Raw genomic sequence first — 22,803 nt, 5'->3', positions numbered from 1 at the left:
ACTCTGCCGCACGAGCATGCTTTTGCCCGAGGCGCGGGCCTCGGGCTAGAAGGACGAGTGTTCGAGACCTGCTCCTTGCCTGTTTCATTTCAATATGAATAAGAATAAGAAATAAAAGGAACAAGTAATTAAAGAGCAGCAGTAAAATAATAGCGAGACTATAAACAGGGGGTACCGGTACAGAGTCAATGTGCGGGGGCACGGATTAGTTGTACTTGAGGTAATATGTATATGTAGGTAGATGCATAGATAATAACAGAGAGTAGCAGCAGCGTAAAAGAGGGGGTGTGGGGGCAATGCAAATAGTCTGGGTATCCATTTGATTAGATGTTCAGGAGTCTTATGGCTTGGGGGTAGAAGCTAAGCCTCTTGGACCTAGACATAGCGTTCCGGTACCGCTTGCCGTGCGGTAGCAGAGAGAACAGTGTTTGACTAGGGTGGCTGGAGTCTTTGACCATTTTCAGTGCCTTCCTCTGACACATCCTGGTATAGAGGTCCTTGATGGCAGGAAGCTTGGCCCCAGGGATGTACTGGGCTGTACGTACCCTCTGTAGTGCCTTGCGGTCAGAGGCCGAGCAGTTGCCGTACCAGGCAGTGATGCTCTCGAAGGTGCAGCTGTAGAACCTTTTGAGGATCTGAGGACCCATGCCAAATCTTTTTAGTTACCTGAAGGGGAATAGGTTTTGTCGTGCCCTCTTCACAACTGTCATGGTGTGCTTGGACCATGTTAGTTTGTTGGTGATGTGGACAACAAGGAACTTGAAGCTCTCAACCTGCTCCACTACAGCCCCGTCGATGAGAATGGGTGTGTGCTCTGTCCTCCTTTTCCTGTAGTCCACAATCATCTCCTTTGTCTTGATCATGTTGAGGGAGAGGTTGTTGTCCTGGCACCACACCGCCAGATCTCTGACCTCCTCCCTATAGGCTGTCTCGTTGTTGTCGGTGATCAGGCCTACCACTGTTGTATCATCGGCAAACTTAATGATGGTGTTGTAATCGTGCCTGGCAGTACAGTTATGAGTGAACAGGGAGTACAGGAGGGGACTGAGCACTCACCCATGAGGGGCCCCTGTGTTGAGGATCAGTGTGCCGGATGTGTTGTTACCTACCCTTACCACCTGGGGGCGGCCCGCCAGGAAGTCCAAGATCCAGTTGCAGAGGGATATGTTTAGTCCCAGGGTCCTTAGCTTTATGATGAGCTTTGAGAGCACTATGGTGTTGAACGGTGAGCTATAGTCAATGAACAGCATTCTCACAGGTGGGAAAGGGCAGTATTGAATGCAATAGAGATTGCATCATCTTTGGATCTGTTAGGGCAGTATGCAAATTGGAGTGGGTCTAGGGTTTCTGGGATAATGGTGTTGATGTGAACCATGACCAGCCTTTCAAAGCACTTCATGGCTACAAATGTGAGGGCTACGGTTCGGTAGTCATTTAGGTAGGTTACCTTAGTGTTCATGGGCACAGGGACCATGGTGGTCTGCTTAAAACATGTTGGTATTACAGACTCGGATAGGGAGAGGTTGAACATGTTAGTGAAGACACTTTCCAGTTGGTCAGTGCATGCCCGCAGTACACATCCTGGTAATCTTCCCTTTGTAGTCTGTAATGGTTTGCAAGCCCTGCCACATCCAATGAGTTTCATAGCCAGTGTTGTCAAGGGCTACAACGAAACTGTGTACTGTTGGGGGTACTCGTGGACCAGGGTTGGGAAACATTGCTATGAATGAATCATTCATAAAAAATATTGCAATTAGATGTCAAGTTTAGTAATTAATACAGGATGTGTTTTTAGCATAATTTGTGTTGATCAATGGTTATTTCACATATACACTGATCTCGAGAAGTACGTTTTTTAGTATATTAATATATTCAAGACATCAATATCAAGTCAAACAAATCCAATTTTATTGGTCACATACACATATTTAGCAGATGTTATTGCGGGTGTAGTGAAATTCTTGTGTAAAGTATCAATAAACATAGATACAGATTTATGACAAACTGGATTTTCTTCACAATAAGACTACAGATAATAGAAAGACTACCTTAATATTAGAAATATACTGATGATATATTTATGCCTTAGGCTACATGTAGTGGGAAAATATGGATGATATCCATTAGATTCCAGTTAGACACTACACATCTATATTTATAGACACCAGATAGTGAAACTGTGCAGTCAGGCTGAAATGATTACTGACTGTGAAGGAGTAGCCTTCACTGTAAAATGAATGAATGTATTTATTGTGTGTTTATATATCTAGGATCCTAGCTAAATTGTCAATCCATTATCACATGCAAATCCAATAAACTCATCTTTATTCATCAGCACAACCTTTAACTGTTGGTTTGAACGTTGGAATGAGTGACATGTCCCTTTATTGTCAACTGACTGCTTGCGAGCCTTGCTAATATGCTGATTGCACACACCTGTGGCCTCCTGCCTGAAACACTTCAGTTTGTTTAAAATGGAAGATGGCATTCAGTGTGTGTGAGGGACTGCAGGCATGTTGTTAATAAAAAATTAACTATGATATCACCATCTCTGTCTCATCAACGTGAGGGCATTATTGCACACCGACAGTCAGGTCCAATGGAGAATAAAACATTTACAAATGTTATACTAATGCAATTGCTCAGATAAAACAAATTATAACAATACAAAAAAACTTTTTTTAAACGCCGGGTAAAAATGATCACTAGTTTTAAAAACTCTCCTTGCGAGGAGAATGTCACAGGGCCTTTCTCTAATATGTTGTATGAGATTGACACATTGGGAGGGATCTCAGACTATTCCTCCATACAGAATCCTAACAGATCCTCGATATCCTTCGTCAGCCCTCTTCAATTTAAACCAGTCCGGAGACTGAGATGTTGATTTTTGTGGTCAATTAACCATTACTTTGTGGATTTTAATGTGTGCTTGGGGTTATCATCTTGCTGGAAGATCCACTTGTGGCCAAGTTTCAGCCTCCTAGAAGAGGCAATCAGGTTTTGGGCTAAAATGTCCTTGTACTGCCGTTGACCTTAACAAGAACCCCAGAACCAGTGGAAGCAAATTAGCCCAATAACATCAAAGATCCACCACCATATGGAACAGTAGGTGTTTTTTTCTCTTCATATGCATCATTCTGTGGAAGCCTAGTGCTTTATTGTAGTGTCATCTGACCATAGCAAAGGTTCCAAACCAACTGCCAATGCCGTTTAGCAATCTCCATTTGTTAGAGGACATGACAATTGAGCTCTTTGGCCACGCACACCAGTTAATTGACCACACAAATCAACATTTTGCAATGGCCATCAGTTTCTAGACTTGAACCACATGGAAAGACCTGTGGTTTTAATTGAAAATGGTAGCCCATAAGCGCAGATGAAGGAAATCAAGGATCTGGAAATATTCTGTATGGAGGAATGGTCCAATTTCCCTCCCAATGTGTTCTCCAATCTCATCAAACATTGTAGAAAAAGGTTCAGTGTCGTTATCCTCGCAAGGAGAGGTATTGAAAACAAGTGTGGCAATCATTTTGACCCATCTTTTTTGGAGAAAAAAAGATTACTTGATAAACAAAATCTCTTTCTCTGAGCAACTGCATTTTTGAGAATACATTATAGCTCAGTACTTGTTATACAGTATTTGCTCATCTTTATCAAGGGTGCCAATAATTCTCCTGACAGTACATTCCATCTTGGCACGTCATAAAATTGACATTTTTAACCGTAACAAAACAGAAACAAGCTCTTTGGAATAAGACTACATTCCCAACTACCCAGCAACCAAGAAACTATTTTCTGGCAGCAAGGCCCACTAGGTGACTCTTCCATGAAACGTTGATGCTAAATGCAGAAGTGAGCAGAGCAGCGGATTACAGCTGCAACAAGCCCTGAAATAATCAAGAAGAAAATATAAGTGAATCTTCAGTTTAAAGCAACAGAAAACATTGTGAGCATAGTTGATACAATTCCATACTAAAATGAACCGATTGTAAAGTTCTTCGCCTCTGATAATCTCCAGCCCCATTAAGTGCCCTTACCAGAGATAATACCACAATCTCAAACAAATATCAGGACTGGAAATGTAAAATCATTCACATTCTCATACCTCTCATATTGCAAACTCATCAAACATCTACCCTGTTTGATGACACTTATTGTAGCCTTAGTACAGACATCCCATCCATCAACAGCAAGAGTGGGGGGTCTGGCTGTGCGTGCTTAATGTGTGTCAGAGGATGTGCGCTTAAATAAACTGACAGCTTCTGTCTCCTCCTGTCTGTCCAGTATCCACTCTCCCCTTTCAATCCCTATCGGACTTGCAGAGGATCCATATTGTGTCTGTGACCGACGGACGACAACTCTAGTCTCAACAGTAAACCTTTCCTCTGGCTCAGTGTGTGAAGTATCCCAACTGGTGCATCTTGTGCAGGAGGTTGTGCATGAGGTCAAAGGTGGTGAAGCTGACCCCCACAGCGATAGGCCCTTTGATCCAGTTCATACTGAGGCCCTTGTAGAGTCCACGCACGACACCCTCCTGCACCACGATCGCTTTCATGGTGTTCAGGACGCTGCCGTACTGTTGGCCCGTCACCCCGGCCGTCTGCATGCGTCGGCGAACCACGTCCAGTGGGTAAGATGCCGACTGGCCGAGTAGGCCAGCACACGCGCCAAATGCTAAACGCTCGTAGGAGTACGGCTGGGACCGCCTAGTCCTCTCTGAAGAAAGGAATGGGATAAGGAGAGAAAGAGAGATCCAATTAAGCCCTTAATCAAAAAGCTAATCATTCAATTAAGACAGTTGTAAAAGAAAAAGGAGGCTGTACCTGCATGCAGTTTCTTGAGGGTCTCATATGTGAAGAAGGTGATTCCTGAGTATGGGATCACTCCCAGGATGGTCGGGCAGAAGCCTCTGTACAGGGTCTTAATGCCCTCCTCCTGCGTAATGCGCACAAACACGTGCATAATGTTGCTGTACCTGTAGGGAAGAAAGAGAAGAGTAGGATATTAACCAAGGATAAAAACATTACCTATATTACCCCATATACCTGTTAAACTTTCAATAAGTGGGGAAAGGGGGAACCACGTGCAGGCAGGGCTCGAAATGAACATTTTTCATTGGTAGCAATGGTGCACCCAACTTAAAGTTAGGAGCACCAGAAAATAAGATTTTTTAAACATTTGATTGAGATACAGCCTTTATTGGGCCTATATGAAGTCTAGTTACTTTTGAAGCACTTGTTTTGTTTTTACTTTTACACAGGGGAGCCCAATTGAGACCAGGGTCTCATTCACAATGGTGCCCTGAGTACAAACATTTTCACAATCAAGAAAATTAACATTACAAATAAAACAAAACAACTACAAAAAAAAGGAACAATACTACACTTTCAACAAATAAACCATTACAAACAAACAAGTGCAATCCTCAATGAATTCCTTTAACACCAGAGTCCTAAACTGCCCTAGCAGCAAAAGGGACTCAAGATACAAGGAATTTTGCAGGTTATTTGAACAATGAAGGGCACTGAAACTAAAGGAGGATTGACTTAAATTGGTCAAGCGGGTTTGGTAGCTCATTCTTTAGCAATGAAGTTAGGTAAGTTGGAAGCTTGTGTAGTAGGGCTTCAGGAAACAGAAAGGGAGTAATGAATTAATCTGCTGTACTGTAATGGGGACGAGCTAACCTTCTGTTACAGGACGCCGTGGTGAGTATCCAAACTGTCACCAGTGATAAAACTAATGGTGCTATGGTAGACAGCATCCAAAGGTTTTAGAGTAGGGGCTGTTGCAATCTGGTAAACGGTGTCACCAAAATCAAGAACTGACTGTACAATCTGCTTCCTGCTATTTAGGGAGAGGCAAGATAAAAAATATAAATCTTAGCTTTTTAACTAGCTCATCTGTATGTTTTTAAACATTGTGACCTGTCCTCCACAATCACCCGACCTCCACCCAATTGAGATGGTTTGGGGTGAGTTGGACCACAGAGTGAAGGAAAAGAAGCCAACAAGTGCTCAGCATTTGTGGGAACTCCTTCAAGACTGTTGGAAAAGCATTCCAGGTGAAGTTGTTTGAGAGAATGCCAAGAGTGTGCAAAGCTGTCAAAGGTAAAGGGTGGCAACTTCGAAGAATCTAAAATATATTTTGATTTGTTTAACACTTTTTTGGTTATCATAGTTTGTCTTCACTATTATTCTACAATGTAGAAAATGGTAAAAATAAATAAAACCCCTTGAATGAGTAGCTGTGTTCAAACTTTTGACTATACTGTATGTACACAGTGTTTATACTCCAGACTCTGACATTACTTATACCTAATATTGCTATATTTCTTACTATTTTACTTTTTAGATGTGTGTGTGTATGGTTGTGTATTGTTAGATATTACTGCACTGCTGGAGCTAGGAACACAAGCATTTCACTACAGCCACAATAACATCTGCTAAATATGTGTATGTGAGCAATACAATTAGATTTGAAGTGAATCAGGCCCTATGTTTTATTTTTATTAGTACATCATAGATGTACAGTTGAAGTCGGAAGATTACATACACTTAGGTTGGAGTCATTAAAACTCCACAAATGTCATGTTAACAAACTATAGTTTTGGCAAGTCAGTTAGGACATCTACTTTGTGCATGACACAAGTAATTTTTCCAACAATTGTTTACAGACAGATTATTTCACTTAATCACAATTCCATTGGGTCAGAAGTTTACATACACTAGGTTGACTGTGCCTTTAAACAGCTTAGAAAATTCCAGAAAATGATGTAATGGCTTTAGAAGCTTCTGATAGGCTAATTGACATCATGTGAGTCAATTGGAGGTGGACCTGTGGATGTATTTCAAGGCCTACCTTCAAACTCAGTGCCTCTTTGCTTGACATCATGGGAAAATCAAAAGAAATCAGCCAAGACCTCAGAAAACAAATTGTAGACCTCCACAAGTCTGGTTCATCCAAGACCCTGAAGGTACCACGTTCATCCGTACAAACAATAGTATGCAAGTATAAACACCACAGGACCACGCAGCCGTCATACTGCTCAGGAAGGAGACGCGTTCTGTCTCCTAGAGATGAATGTACTTTAGTGCAAAAAATGCAAATCATTCCTAGACAAACAGCAAAGGATCTTGTGAAGATGCTGGAGGAAACAGGTACAAAAATATCTATATACACAGTAAAACGAGTCCTATATCGACATAACCTGAAAGGCTGCTCAGCAAGGAAGAAGCCACTGCTCCAAAACCGCCATAAAAAAAACTGACTACGGTTTGCAACTGCACATAGGGACAAAGATCGTACTTTTTGGAGAAATGTCCTCTGGTCTGATGAAACAAAAATAGAACTGTTTGGCCATTATGACCATCGCTATGTTTAGAGGAAAAAGGGGGAGGCTTGCAAGCCGAAGAACACCATCCCAACCGTGAAGCACGGAGGTGGCAGCATCATGTTGTGGGGGTGCTTTGCTGCAGGAGGGACTGGTGCACTTCACAAAATAGATGGCTTCATGAGGATGGAAAATTATGTGGATATATTGAAGCAGCATCTCAAATGGTAGACAGCATCCAAAGGTTTTGTTTTGGATACTCACCATCTCAAAACAAAGTTAAAGCTTGGTCGCAAATGGGTCTTCCAAATGGACAATGACCCCAAGCATACTTCCAAAGTTGTGGCAAAATAGCTTAAGGACAACAAAGTCAAGGTATTGGAGTGGCCAGCACAAAGCCCTGACCTCAAACCTATAGAACATTTGTGGGCAGAACTAAAAAAACATGTGCGATCAAGGAGGTCTACAAACCTGACTCAGTTACACCAGCTCTGTCAAGAGGAATGGGCCAAAATTCACCCAACTTGTTGTGGGAAGCTTGTGGAAGGCTACCTGAAATGTTTGACCCAAGTTAAACAATTTAAAGGCAATGCTACCAAATACTAATTGAGTGTATGTAAACTTCTGACCCACTGGGAATGTGATGAAATAAATAAAAGCTGAACTAAATCATTCTCTACTATTATTCTGACATTTCACATTATTAAAATAAAGTGGTGATCCTAACTGACCTAAAACAGGGAATTTTTACTAGGATTAAATGTCAGAAATTGTGAAACTGAGTTTAAATGTATTTGGCTAAGGTGTATGTGAACTTCTGACTTCAACTGTACATCATCATTAGTACATCATAGACATCAAAGGGTTGAAATAAAAAATAAGGTATATTAGTCTGTTAATGCATCATTCTCTACAATCTGTTTTGAGCTCATTAGATTTTCAGAGATGATCCTTTCAAACAGGTGGCCAAGCTGAGGCAAAATGCTTATTAAAAACATCACACATTTCTATTTAGTCTAGATTGGGTGCAAAGGCTATCAAAACCTGCTGGGGAAAATGAGGGGGTGGAGTTTTGTTTCAAAGATTTGACCACTTTCCAGAAATTGGCTAGATTACCACCACTGTCAGACACACAATTCAAGAAGCATGTTGATTTTGTTATTTTAAACAGGGATAGACATCCATTTCTCAAATGTCTGAATGACTGCCCATCAGAAGTAGAATCAGTCATCTGACCTTAACCCAAGCTACATTTCTTTCCTGTCATTTTTCAGACAATTCATGAGTAAACTATGGATTGCGTCAGTCTTTTAACCTTTGATTTGTGTAAGGCACATGTTTATCTGCAAGAGAGTTAAAACAATTGTTTTTAACTAATGTGTAACACCTTTAAACATTAGTTTATTATAAAAGCTAAAAGAAATAATATGAATACCTGTCATTGAAATGACAAAGTCATTTGTGGAATAGTAGGTTTCTACATTGTATATAAATCACTATTTTCCTATTGAGATTCATTACATTGAAAATTGTACACAGTCTCTTAAAAACGTACGTTTTTTTATTGACGATCATTGATCTCCTGAAGAATCTATCCGTTGTCCTTTCTTTCTATGACCCCAAATGTTTGGACAAAGACAGTACAGTATGAAGATAGGCAGAAACTGCTTCTTCAATATAAATCCCAGATCACACTTGTAGGCGATGTCATGGCGAAGTTGGGTCTAACTTTCGTATCGCACCAAACTGTTCAGGCCGTCAAATCAAAAGGCACTCCTCAATATAAAGTCATTTCTTGACGAAAATCACTTTCACACGGTTGGAGGAGTAACATGTTTATCTACTTAAGACATTCGCTAGAGTCTAGATTGTGTCTTTAGATTGAGAAAATTAACAACTATGGATAAATTTTTCACTTCTCTCATTGACTTCTCAAACCCCAAACCCTGGCCTAGTCTGCTTGGTCTGTTTCGCAAGTGTTCCCGGAGTTTCAGGATTTTGCACCTTTGGGCTTAGAAACGGTGTGGTTTTGAGTAGTTTTAGAATAGCCCACGAAATGGTTTATGAATGTGAAATCTGGTCAATGCAATCCACTATAGAAATGTTGAGGCGCTAATATAGGTCAGATCTTAGTTGGGTTAGAAGGAAGCTAGCTGTTTTTGCTGTAGTAATGGTGCAACCATGACGCTAACACATCTGCACTCGCTTGTTTCTTTAAGGCACTTGGAAACAACAATTATGGGAGATTTTGTTCATAGTCACACAGTGCTCCCAAAATAAAACTCCTGGTCGCACAGCAAAATATTTGGTCACATTTTTTGTCGCACTTTAGAGCCCCGTGTGCAGGTATGTTTATACATTCAAAGACTGACATTTATGAGTGTTATTGGAGAGCCCTACATTTGTCTGGGTGTCACTGCCATCCTGGCCCGCACCATGTCCAGGGGGTAGGTGAGCATGGCAGCTGTGGTGCCAGCCAACGACCCTGCCAGGAAACGTGGAAAAGGAGTAAGGGCTCTGAAACAGACAGATCAAATTACATTAGAGTGCAGCTATGGTTTCGACAATATTACTTTTTTTCACACTAGAGAAAATGGTTTGTTCTGTTCAAGAAAGATCACTGAAGGGTTGCCTTGGAGGCTGATGATGACCACCAGAGTTCAGAATGGTGCTACGTTAACAAATCAAATTGTATTAGTCACATGCGCCGAATACAAGAGGTGTAGGCCTTACAGTGAAATGCTTACTTACAAGCCCCTAACCAACAATGTAGTTTAAAAATTAAGAAATAAAAGGAACAAGTAATTAAAGAGCCGCAGTAAAATAATAGCGAGACTATATACAGGGGGTACCGGTACAGAGTCAATGTGGAGGCTATATACAGGGGGTACCGGTACAGAGTCAATGTGGAGGCTATATACAGGGGGTACTGGTACAGAGTCAATGTGGAGGCTATATACAGGGGGTACCGGTACAGAGTCAATGTGGAGGCTATATACAGGGGGTACCGGTACAGAGTCAATGTGGAGGCTATATACAGGGGGTACCGGTACAGAGTCAATGTGGAGGCTATATACAGGGGGTACCGGTACAGAGTCAATGTGGAGGCTATATACAGGGGGTACCGGTACAGAGTCAATGTGGAGGCTATATACAGGGGGTACCGGTACAGAGTCAATGTGGAGGCTATATACAGGGGGTACCGGTACAGAGTCAATGTGGAGGCTATATACAGGGGGTACCGGTACAGAGTCAATGTGGAGGCTATATACAGGGGGTACCGGTACAGAGTCAATGTGGAGGCTATATACAGGGGGTACCGGTACAGAGTCAATGTGGAGGCTATATACAGGGGGTACCGGTACAGAGTCAATGTGGAGGCTATATACAGGGGGTACCGGTACAGAGTCAATGTGGAGGCTATATACAGGGGGTACCGGTACAGAGTCAATGTGGAGGCTATATACAGGGGGTACCGGTACAGAGTCAATGTGGAGGCTATATACAGGGGGTACCGGTACAGAGTCAATGTGGAGGCTATATACAGGGGGTACCGGTACAGAGTCAATGTGGAGGCTATATACAGGGGGTACCGGTACAGAGTCAATGTGCATGCTATATACAGGGGGTACCGGTACAGAGTCAATGTGCAGGCTATATACAGGGGGTACCGGTACAGAGTCAATGTGGAGGCTATATACAGGGGGTACCGGTACAGAGTCAATGTGCAGGGGGCAAAGGTTAGTCGAGGTAATTGAGGTAATATGAACATGTAGGAAGAGGTAAAGTGACTATGCATAGACAATAACAGAGTTGCAGCGGCTTAAAGAGGGGTTGGGGGGGCAATACAAATAGTCTGGGTAGCCATTTTGATTAGATGTTCAAGAGTCTTATGGCTTGGGGGTAGAGGCTGTTTAGAAGCCTCTTGGACCTAGACTTGGCGCTCCGGTACTGCTTCAAATCAAATCAAATTTTATTTGTCACATACACCTGGTTAGCAGATGTTAATGCGAGCGTAGCGAAATGCTTGTGCTTCTAGTTCCGACAATGCAGTAATAACCAACAAGTAATCTAGCTAACAATTCCAAAACTACTACCTTATAGACACAAGTGTAAGAGGATAAAGAATATGTACATAAAGATATATGAATGAGTGATGGTACAGAGCAGCATAGGCAAGATACAGTAGATGGTATTGAGTACAGTATATACACATATGAGATGAGTATGTAAACAAAGTGGCATAGTTAGTGGCTAGTGATACATGTATTACATAAAGATGCAGTAGATGATATAGAGTACAGTATCTACGTATGCATATGAGATAAATAATGTAGAGTATGTAAACATTATATTAGGTAGCATTGTTTAAAGTAAATAGTGATATATTTTACATAATTTCCCATCAATTCCCATTATTAAAGTGGCTGGAGTTGAGTCAGTGTGTTGGCAGCAGCCACTCAATGTTAGTGGTGGCTGTTTATTTTTATTTATTTGACCTTTATTTAACTAGGCAAGTCAGTTAAGAACAAATTCTTATTTTCAATGACGGCCTAGGAACAGTGGGTTAACTGCCTTTAACAGTCTGATGGCCTTGAGATAGAAGCTGTTTTTCAGTCTCTCGGTCCCAGCTTTGATGCACCTGTACTGACTTCGCCTTCTGGATGATAGCGGGGTGAACAGGCAGTGGCTCGGGTGGTTGTTGTCCTTGATGATCTTTATGGCCTTCCTGTGACATCGGGTGGTGTAGGTGTCCTGGAGGGCAGGTAGTTTGCCCCCGGTGATGCGTTGTGCAGACCTCACTACCCTCTGGAGAGCCTTACGGTTGTGGGCGGAGCAGTTGCCGTACCAGGCGGTGATACAGCCCGACAGGATGCTCTTGATTGTGCATCTGTAGAAGTTTGTGAGTGCTTTTGGTGACAAGCCAAATTTCTTCAGCCTCCTGAGGTTGAAGAGGCGCTGCTGCGCCTTCTTCATGATGCTGTCTGTGTGGGTGGACCAATTCAGTTTTGTCTGTGATGTGTACGCCGAGGAACTTAAAACTTACTACCCTCTCTACTACCCTCTTGCCGTGCGGTAGCAGAAAGAACAGTCTATGACTAGGGTAGCTGGAGTCGCTGGCGTTCCTCTGAAACCGCCTGGTATAGAGATCCTGGATGGCAGGAAGGTTGGTCCCAGTGATGTACTGGGCCGTTCGCACTACCCTCTGTAGTGCTTTGCGGTCTGAGGCCGAGCAGTTGCCATACCAGGCAGTGATGCAACCAGTCAGGATGCTCTCGATGGTGCAGCTGTAGAACCTTTTGAGGATCTGAGGACCCATGACAAATCTTTTCAGTCTCCTAAGGGGGAATAGGTTTTGTTGTGCCTTCTTCACAACTGTCTTGGTGTGCTTGGACCATGTTAGTTTCTTGGTGATGTAGACACCAAGGAACTTGAAGCTCTCAACCTGCTCCATTAAAGCAGAGAATGGGTGCGTGATCGGTCCTCCTTTTCCTGTAGTCTACAATAATCTCTTTTGTCTTGATCACGTTGAGGGAGATGTTGTTGTCCTGGCACCACACGACCAGGTCTCTGACCTCCTCCCTATAGGCTGTCTCGTTGTTGTCGGTGAACAGACCTACCACTGTTGTGACATCGGCAAACTTAATGATGGTGTTGGAATCGTGCCTGGCAGTGCAATCATGAGTGAACAGGGAGTACAGGAGGGGACTGAGCACGCACCCCCAAGGGGTCCTTGGTTGAGGATAAGCGTGGCGGATGTGTTGTTACCTCTCCTTACCACCTGGGGGCGGCCTATCAGGAAGTCCAGGATCCAGTTGCAGAGGGAGATGTTTAGTCTCAGGGTCCTTAGCATATTGATGAGCTTTGAGGGCACTATGGTGTTGAACGATGAGCTGTAGTCAATGAATAGCATTCTCACATAGGTGTTCCTTTTGTCCTGGTGGGAAAAGGCAGTGTGGAGTGCAATAGAGATGGCATCATCTCATCTGTGGATCTGTTAGGGCGGTGTGCAAATTGGAGTGGGTCTAGGGTTTCTGGGACAATGGTGTTAATGTGAGCCATGACCAGCCTTTCAAAGCACTTCATGTTTACAGACGTGAGTGCTTCGGGTTGGTAGTGATTTAGGCAGGTTACCTTAGTGTTCATGGGCACAGGGACCATGGTGGTCTGCTTGAAACATGTTGATATTACAGACTCGGACAGGGAGAGGTTGAAAATGTCAGTGAAGACACTTGCCAGTTGGTCAGCACATGCCTGCAGTGCATGTCCTGGTAATTAATCTGGCCCTGTGGCCTTGTAAATGTTGACCTGTTTAAAGGTCTTACTCACATCGGCTGCGGAGAGTGTTATCCCAGTAGTCCAGAACAGCTGGTGCTCTCATGCATGTTTTAGTGTTATTTGCCTCGAAGCAAGCATAGAAGTAGTTTAGCTCGTCTGGTAGGCTCATGTCACTGGGCAGCTCTCGGCTGTGATTCCCTTTGTAGTCTGTAATGGTTTGCAAGCCCTGCCACATCCAAGGACCGCCAGAGCCGATGTAATACAATTCAATCTCAGTCATGTATTAACGCTTGATGGTTCGTCAGAGGGCATAGCGGGATTTCTTATAAGTTTCCGGGTTAGAGTCCCAGCTCTAGCCTTTAGCTCAGTGCGGATGTTGCCTACAATCCATGGCTTCTGGTTGGGGTATATACGTACAGTCACTGTGGGGGCGACGTCATCGATGCACTTATTGATGAAGCCAGTGACTGATGTGGTGTACTCCTCAATGCCATCGGAAGAATCCCAGAACATATTCCAGTCTGTGCTAGCAAAACAGTCCTGTAGTTTAGCATCGGCTTCATCTGACCACTTTTTTTTTGACCGAGTCACTGGTGCTTCCTGGTTTAATTTTTGCTTGTAAGCAGGAATCAGGAGGACAGAATTATGGTCAGATTTGCCAAATGGTGTGTGAGGGAGAGCTTTGTACACATCTCTGTGTGTGGAGTAAAGGTGGTCTAGAGGTTTTTTCCCTGCACATTTAACATGCTGATAGAAATTTGATAAGACGGATTTCAAATTCCCTGCATTTAAGTCCCCGACCAATAGCAGCGCCGCTTCTGGATGAGCATTTTCCTGTTTACTTATGGCGGAATAGAGCTCATTGAGTGTGGTCTTAGTGTCAGCATCGGTCTGTGGTGGTATGTAAACAGCTACAAAAAATACAGATAAAACTCTAGGTAGATAGTGTGGTCTACAGCTTATCATGAGATACTCTACCTCAGGTGAGCAAAACCTTAAGACCTCCTTAGATATCATGCACCAGCTGTTGTTTACAAATACACAGTCCGCCCCCCTTGTACCAGACGCCGCTGTTCTATCCTGCCGTACAGTGTATAACCAGACAGCTGTATGTTGATAATGTTGTTGTTCAGCCACGACTCCGTGAAGCATAAGATATTAAAGTTGAATGTCCCGTTGGTAGTTTAATCTTCCTCCTAGGTCATCGATTTGCTTTTTCAATGATTGCATGTTAGCTAGAAGAATGGAAGGCAGTGGGGGTTTATTCGATTGCCTACGAATTCTCAGAAGGCAGCCTGACCTCCGTCCTCTTTTTCTCTGACTTCTCGCAAATAACGGGGATTTGGGCCTGTTCCCGGGAAAGCAGCATGTCCTTCACGTCGGGCTCGTTAAAGGAAAAAAAAGCTTCTGCCAGTTCGTGGTGAGTAATCGCTATTCTGATGTCCAGAAGTTATTTGCAGTCATTAGAGATGGTAGCAGCAACATTATGTACAGAATAAGTTAAAAAATACGTTACAAACAAATCAAAAAAATGAATTTAAAAAACACATTCGGTTAGGGGCACGTAAAATGTGAGCCATCTTCTCCGGCGCCATGATACATATGTGTATTCTCAATTATTTTTACTGAGTGGTACTTTACTCACTTTCCCTGGAAGCCATAGTATCCCCCCAGGATTCTCTTGTACTGGTCGTGGGAGCAGAACTGGATGGCAGCGTAGGGGATGACCCGCACCATGGTGGCAGAGTTGCCCCTCCACAGACTGAGGAAGCCATCTTTCATGTATGTACAGTAGAGGAGTCTGAAGGCTTCCTGAAGGTGGGGGCACACAGTAACACAACACCCTTAACACTAACTCAACAAGACATTTGTGGTCCTGAACTAGAGGTCGACAGATTAATCGGAATGGCCGATTAATTAGGGCCGATTTCAAGTTTTCATAACAATCGGAAATCTGTATTTCTGGACACAGATTTGGCCGATTATTTAACTAGGCAAGTCAGTTAAAGAACACATTCTTATTTTCAATGACGGCCTAGGAACGGTGGGTTAACTGCCTCGTTCAGGGGCAGAACGACAGACTTTCACCTTCTTAGCTCGGGGAACCAATCTTGCAAACTTACAGTTAACTAGTCCAACGCTATAACCACCTGCCTCTCGTTGCACTCCACGAGGAGACTGACTGCCTGTTACGCGAGTGCAGTAAGCCAAGTTAAGTTGCTAGCTAACATTAAACTTATCTTATAAAAAACAATCAATCAATCATAATCACTAGTTAACTTCACATGGTTGATGATATTACTAGTTTATCTAGCATGTCCTGCGTTGCATATAATCTGACTGAGCATACAAGCATACAAGTATCTGACTGAGCGGTGGTAGGCAGCAGCAGGCTCGTAAGCATTCATTCAAACAGCACTTTTGTGCGTTTTGCCAGCAGCTCTTCGTTGTGCGTCAAGCATTGCGCTGTTTATGACTTCAAGCCTATCAACTCCCGAGATGAGGCTAGTGTAACCGATGTGAAATGGCTAGCTAGTTAGCGGGGTGCCGCTAATAGCTTTTCAAACGTCACTCGCTCTGAGACTTGGAGTGGTTGTTCCCCTTGCTCTGCATGGGTAACGCTGCTTCGAGGGTGGCTGTTGTCGTTGTGTTCCTGGTTCGAGCCCATATTTATTATTTATTTATTTGAGGCTAAATTTATTTTATTGATGTATTATATTAAGTTAAAATAAGTGTTCATTCAGTATTGTTGTAATTGTCATTATTACAAATAAAAAATATAAAAAATTGATTAAATCGGTACCCGCTTTTTTTGTCCTCCAATAATCGGTGAAAAATCATAATCGGTCGACCTCTATCCTGAACCCACTCTCCGAGGGTGTCTCATTGAGTGTGGAATATGATTAAAAAAACACATTTCCAAATCACACATGTACGTGTGTGAAATAGGATAAATATAAGCACCTACCAAATGATGTTTACTATTATTAGTGGTCCAAGCCCTGAAAGGGATGGAACACTATTATAATTGCTAGGATTAATATTACATTTATACATTTTTTTCCTATTTTTGGAGAGCTATAGCTCTTAAATGGTAAGACCTACAAACTTGGTGGGAGCTGTAAATTGGTGGCCGAATACGTCTGGCCAAATGGTGGCGCTACAAACAACATTTGACTTCAAAAGGTTTTACATTTTTAACAGCATCTCCTCAGAGACCACTAAACCGATTTCTCCAAAACTTGGTGTAAAACATCTATAGAACAAGATTTGCAAATGTATTATAAATTAAGTTGATATCTTAAACGTCATGGCCGCTGTGAGCCAATGAAGTTGAGTGAGGTTGGGCCTGACAATTTAAGTTGCTCTTGGAGGGAATGGACTAAGGATGTTAACGGTTAACCATTAAATTCGTTAGCCGCCGGGAAAAATATATTTGACCATGCTTATCGGTCTATAGGTTCATTTGCATAATTGTGTGGAATTAAATTGCCGACTTTGTATTTTCGTTAGTCGTCATGCGTCTTATCACAGCATACACTGCCTAGTTTGAGGAGCGGAATGGCCTATCACCTGTAAAGAGCAGCTCCTCATAAAGCTGGTACTGGAGTGAAACATGCTTTTTATAACCCAGTCATTGCGCAAAATATTATAATTCTAAATGCAATTGCGTGTTAAAAACTTTTTGGGATGGCCACGATTAAAAAAGCTACTATTTTTATTTCTCAATCTCAACTTGGAATTAAAGCGCAACTCCCATTCGCCATTCGAGTGCATAAGCTATAGTCAATGGTAAGCAGAGTCACCCACCACTTTACAATGTGATCTTGAGGCAGTATAATTGTTTGAAACCTGAACGTTTTACTTTACCTCAAATAATGAGGAATGTTTTACCTTGCTTCAAAGTAGCCTTGCCAAAATTCAACCATAGAAATGTGAAGGCAATTATTTTATAAAAGACTTCCTCATGCCATTAACCAGAATTTCTCTCCTGTCCTATTGATTTTCATATCAACTTTATTTCATTGTCCCGATGCCAGTGGCACAATCCTAGTCATATTAGCAACCCATCCTATTTGCGGCTATCAGATTCACCCTCTTTCTCCTGCTAACTGAGATTTTACCTCTGTCACATGGAACCACTGACATTAGGTGAGCTGTTTAGAACAGTGTTTTCAGCTCCGCAGGCATTAGGTTTAAAACTGTTTTAGCAAATTATGTTTTATTAGCTGCTTCATTACAGCAGCTGCATGTTCCATAATAGGCTACAGCCTTTTGACTAAGACAATAGGCTTATTGTTGCATGTTTTCATTAATGAAAAATGTCTGTTCCTTGTATCCATGCATAGTATTTTTTGTTGGTCACACAATTTTACTATTTGGAATTGTTTTTACCGTTTGTTGACTGATTAATGAGGGTCGGTTAGTCAGCCGGAAAATTGACAGAAATGTAAAAAAGACGTAGAACAAGACTAGACTTTCTGAGACACAGACCAAGGACCAGTGTATCGAGACCATGACCAGACCAGTTTAAATGGGGAAAAACAACATCAGTAGAGTAAACTTGAGTACAGTACAGTACAATACATTATACTGGTAATGTTTGGGCCAATGATGCGTATATGTTTGGGCTCTTGGAGGGTAGGACCTCCCTGTTGGCTAAGCATCTCAATAATCTATACCATTTCCTGAAGCGTGCACTGGTCCACTATTCACATGGTGGTCCTCTGTAGCTGAGTTGGTCGAGCATGGCTCTTGCAACGCCAGGTTAGTGGGTTCAATTCTCGCGACCACCCAAATGTAAAGAAAGTATACACGCATGACTAAGTTGCTTTGGATAAAAGCAACCTGCTAAATGGCATATATTACATGTTATAAGATTTGTGTAAGTGCAAGAAATGGAGTCAAGACTGGAACCTACAACAAATGCACGCTCTTCCATAGTGTTCAACCCTGACTTTTGCCATGAGGTGAGCATGGCTCAGAGGGTTGTAATACATGCCATCCCATGGCGGGCCGGGTTCAAATCTCACCAATGCAGCTTTCAGATAGACATTCCTAAACAGTGAGGAATTGTTGGTGTTGTGCCTGAACCGAATTTGATTATGTAAAATAAGGCCGTAATATTTCAGAAAGAGAAAAGGGCTAAATGGGAAAAAAGGCTTGGACCCCAGGTAATTGCTGCTTGCAGCTATATGTATTATTATTTACTAAACAAGACAGTCTACACCTTGGGGAGAATCCTAATTTCAAATTGTCACTTAGTCTCCCATTGACGTCAATGCATGACTATGTGAAAATGTGATTTAATTGGAAGTTAGGATTCACCCTTATGGCAGCATGGAGAGAATTTGTGACTGTTCAGCATTCTAATATTTAATATACAGGACATTACCTTTGAAATAGCAATGTTTTGAGTCCTCCAGCTTCAGACAGACAGATTAAAAAGTAACACACACCCAAGTGACCAAATAACATTCCCATCTAAGAGATAACACCATTAAATCCTGCTCTGCCAGCCTCTGCCAATTGGGAAGACATACAGTACATCAAGTACATCTTTATTATTTCAATGTGAGTTATATAATAAACTCACCTTAGCAGAGAATCTTTGTGAAGACACTAAAGTAGGAGAAGGAGGAAAATAAGTATTAAGGCAAAGATACTAACAATTAAATTAGTATATATTTACGAAAGGAACCCCTACTTTATATTCTGAGTGCATGGTCTTCCAGGGAAATGGCCTTACCTTGGAAGATGATCTTGGTTCTGTCCAGAGGAGCTATGACTGTTTTGGCCACGGCTCCTGCCAATGCTCCACATAGCAGGGAGTCCAACACTGTCCATCTCTGCACACAGAAAGAAACACTCAGTGTTCCACTTCACACAGGACACAAAAGACAAACTCACTTTGAAATTGTATCAGTCATAAACATACTCCATAACTCACGACTAGCATCACTATTCTAAGTCAGAACCGTCCAGAGTATGTGGACACCTACAAATACCTAGGTGTCTGGCTAGAATGTAAACTCTCCTTCCAGACTCGCATTAAGCATCTCCAATCCATAGTTAAATCTAGAATTGGCTTCCTATTTCGCAACAAAGCATCCTTCACTCATGCTGCCAAACATACCCACGTAAAACGGATTATCCTACCGATCCTTGACTTCAGCGATGTCATTTACAAAATAGCCTCCAACACTCTACTCAGCAAATTGGATACGGTCTATCACAGTGCCATCCGTTTTTCACCAAAGCCCCATATACTACCCACCACTGCGACCTGTATGCTCTCGTTGACTGGCCCTCGCTTCATATTTGTCGCTAAACCCACTGGCTCCAGGTAATCTATAATTTTTGCTAGGTAAAGCCCCGCCTTATCTCAGCTCACTGGCCACCACCCGTATCACACACTCCAGCAGGTATATTTAGCTGGTCATCCCCAAAGCAAACACTTCCTTTGGCTGCCTTTCCTTCCAGTTCTCTGCTGCCAATGACTGGAATGAATTGCAAAAATCACTGAAGCTGGAGACTTATATCTCCCTCTCTAACTTTAAGCATCAGCTGTCAGAACAGCTTACCGATCACTGTACCTGTACACACCCAACTACCTCATCCCCATATTGTTATTTATCTTCTTGCTCTTTTGCACCCCAGTATCTCTACTTGCACATCATCATCTGCACATCTATCATTCCAGTGTTAATTGCTAAATTGTAATTATTTCACCTCTATGGCCTATTTATTGCCTTACCTCACTACTCTTCTACATTTGCACACACTGTACATATAATTTTTTGACTGTGTTATTGACTGTACATTTGTTTATGTTGTTGTTTTTGTCACAGGTCGCAGTTGTAAATGATAATTTGTTCTCAACTGGCCTACCTGGTTAAATAAAGGTGAAATAAAATAAATAAACACTACAGCAGTAATGGGGACTATAATATGTCATGATCACTGGCTGCAGATACAGGCTAAAGCAGGGCTCTTCAACCGTGTTCCTGGAGAGCTACCATCCTGTAACCCTAATCTAGCACACCTGGTTCTACTAATTAGAATAGGTTGATAAACCAACCAAGTTAGTTACAACTGGGGTTGGAGTGAAAACCTATAGGAGGGTAGCTCCAGGAACAGGGTTGGAGACCCCTGGGCTAAAGGTATCACATATAGGTTTCTCATGCTCTTGGAGTACTGCCAGGGTGTAATTTGAACTATCTTTCAACAGATTCCTAACCCATTTTACAGTAGACTGTAGTAAACCTCTCCTCCATGAGTATACACTTCATATGATCTGCAGAGCAGTAATGCGCCATTATATCATGTAGGCTACTTTAGTGTACAGCACTCCAGACATAAACAGCTTTACTTGCCTCTAACTGGAGGTGGAGATAATCTCTTAGCTGGTTCAGAATGTGTTTGTGTGTGTGAGGGTTGTAAAAGTGAATTGGACGGTGGACCCAGTAAAATCCCTGATAAGGTATGTTTAGGATGCAGAGGGAGATAAGTCTTTTGAGGCCACACTGGGAATCTCCAAGCAGTCTGCAGCAATGCGTAGGTTGGAATGTTTTGACTTGAGCAGCCATAGAGGTAGGCAGATCGAGAGAGAGAGCGAGAGCGAGAGCGAGGTAGAGGTAGAGGTAGAGAGAGAGAGAGAGAGGTAGAGGTAGAGAGAGAGAAACTGCTTTTTATGGTGACCGACTTCTGTACTGCTCTTTGTTGCGCTCTTGGCCACCCAAAGAATTTGCATTACAGCAACTTTTTTTACCGAGTTAAGAACAAATTCTTATTTACAATGACGGTCTACCCTAACCCGGACGACGCTGGGCCAATTATGCACCGCTCTACGGGACTCCCAATCACGGCCGGTTGTGATACAGCCTGGAATCGAACAAGGGTCTGTAGTGAAGCCTCTAGCACTGATATGCAGTGCCTTAGACCGCTGCACCACTCAGGAGCCCCAAATTAGTGATGACTAATGTTGCAGTGTCATTTGGTACTACTTAACAATAAATAAAGATAAAAGATGCAATCTAGTCTAGTCCACTCTAACCCCATACCCATGTCCCAGGGTCTCCCATACTAGCCAAAGGTTACTTGCTGTTCTGGTAAACATGTTTGGCAGCCTTCAGCTGGTTGGTCTTGGCCTGCATGTTCCTGCTATAAACAGCTCTGTGGTATGTAAGCCTGCCTGCTGTTAGGCTACTGCATCAGGGAAAACCCATGATGTAGGGGCTGAGGGGGTGGGGGCTCACTTTAGCCTGGCCAGAGGGAGGGAGAGACAACACTGCTGCCTGGGGCTGTGCCATCTGGTGGTCCTGCACTGTATGGGCCATGTGTGCCCTTGATGACGCCCAGTATCTGACAGTCAGTCAACACCCAACAATCCACTGCAGGAGATAGAAACATGATGATAAACAACATATCCTCCCACTGCATGCATAGATGAGCTCTGTGTCACCTTCAACAAATATGCTGTTAAATGTATCAACTTCCCTATTTGCAAAGTAACAGAAAATAATTACCACCTAGCTACACACTGTTTAATTTCCTCTGTAATAAAACAGTACATCACAATTGGCTATCCAATTCATTCTAGAATATTCCCAACTAAATGTAACATGTTTACTTATTATGAACACAATATATGATCTACTATTATTATGAGACATTCACCAATCTCTGCAAAATAATCCAAATAAATAATGAAACGTTAAGTGTGAAAAAGTAAGCATTGCCGCACACCACTTGGGCTAAAAATAAAGAAGTGCAAATGAATGCGCATACGAATTCCTCGCCTTTAATCTTGATTACTGTGCCTGTGTTTGTTGCAAATCCGGCCAATCTTGAACAATCTTCAGCAATGTTTCACATTCAGTGTTCAACTCCTCTGTCGTCTTCCGAGATCCGTCGCCACATTTCTCTCTCTGTTTGGTGTCGTTGGGTCAATATCTGTGGTCAACACATCAGTCAACTTGTCCGTCTATCTCAGCGTTTACGATCTTTTTCCAAGGTGATTGAAAACGACAGCTGCCAAACTGCGACAAGGAAGGTGATGGCCTATTTTTATCCAAAAATTATTGGAGTTTGCTCGCGCACGAGATTATTGTCTTTCAAGGGTTTATCAGTTTGAGGGCACGTACAATTGTTTTGGACTACAAATCCCATATATATTTTCAAACCGAACATTG

General features: G+C 42.5%; 1 protein-coding gene across 1 annotated transcript; it reads right to left on the bottom strand.

Moving 5' to 3' along the window:
- Nucleotides 1-1,886: 1,886 nt before the first annotated feature.
- LOC109902470 (mitochondrial coenzyme A transporter SLC25A42-like) lies at nucleotides 1,887-22,753 on the bottom strand. The gene is made up of 8 exons (XM_020498845.2): nucleotides 22,411-22,753; nucleotides 21,868-22,002; nucleotides 19,359-19,458; nucleotides 19,206-19,231; nucleotides 15,255-15,421; nucleotides 9,731-9,847; nucleotides 4,824-4,975; nucleotides 1,887-4,716 (listed from the first exon to the last, which is right to left on the bottom strand). Exons 2-8 carry the CDS (start codon nucleotides 21,946-21,948, stop codon nucleotides 4,391-4,393), a joined length of 969 nt encoding a protein of 322 aa, XP_020354434.1. The 5' UTR covers nucleotides 21,949-22,002; nucleotides 22,411-22,753; the 3' UTR covers nucleotides 1,887-4,390.
- Nucleotides 22,754-22,803: the final 50 nt, after the last annotated feature.

This window comes from Oncorhynchus kisutch, linkage group LG13 (genome assembly GCF_002021735.2).
Source record: "Oncorhynchus kisutch isolate 150728-3 linkage group LG13, Okis_V2, whole genome shotgun sequence".
NCBI classification, from domain to species: Eukaryota; Metazoa; Chordata; class Actinopteri; order Salmoniformes; family Salmonidae; genus Oncorhynchus; species Oncorhynchus kisutch.
Note: the sequence above shows the minus strand (reverse complement) of the source record. Positions and strands in the feature narration are given on the sequence as shown.

Bases quoted from the DNA above. Each gene is read 5' to 3' on its own strand.
- LOC109902470 (XM_020498845.2), bottom strand. From the start codon at position 21,948: ATGGCCCATACAGTGCAGGACCACCAGATGGCACAGCCCCAGGCAGCA. The intron at 4,976-9,730 runs GTAGGGCTCTCC...TCTTCCCTACAG, and splicing joins GCAGTGACACCCAGACAAAT to GTACAGCAACATTATGCACG. The intron at 4,717-4,823 runs GTACAGCCTCCT...TCCTTTCTTCAG, and splicing joins CCTCAAGAAACTGCATGCAG to AGAGGACTAGGCGGTCCCAG.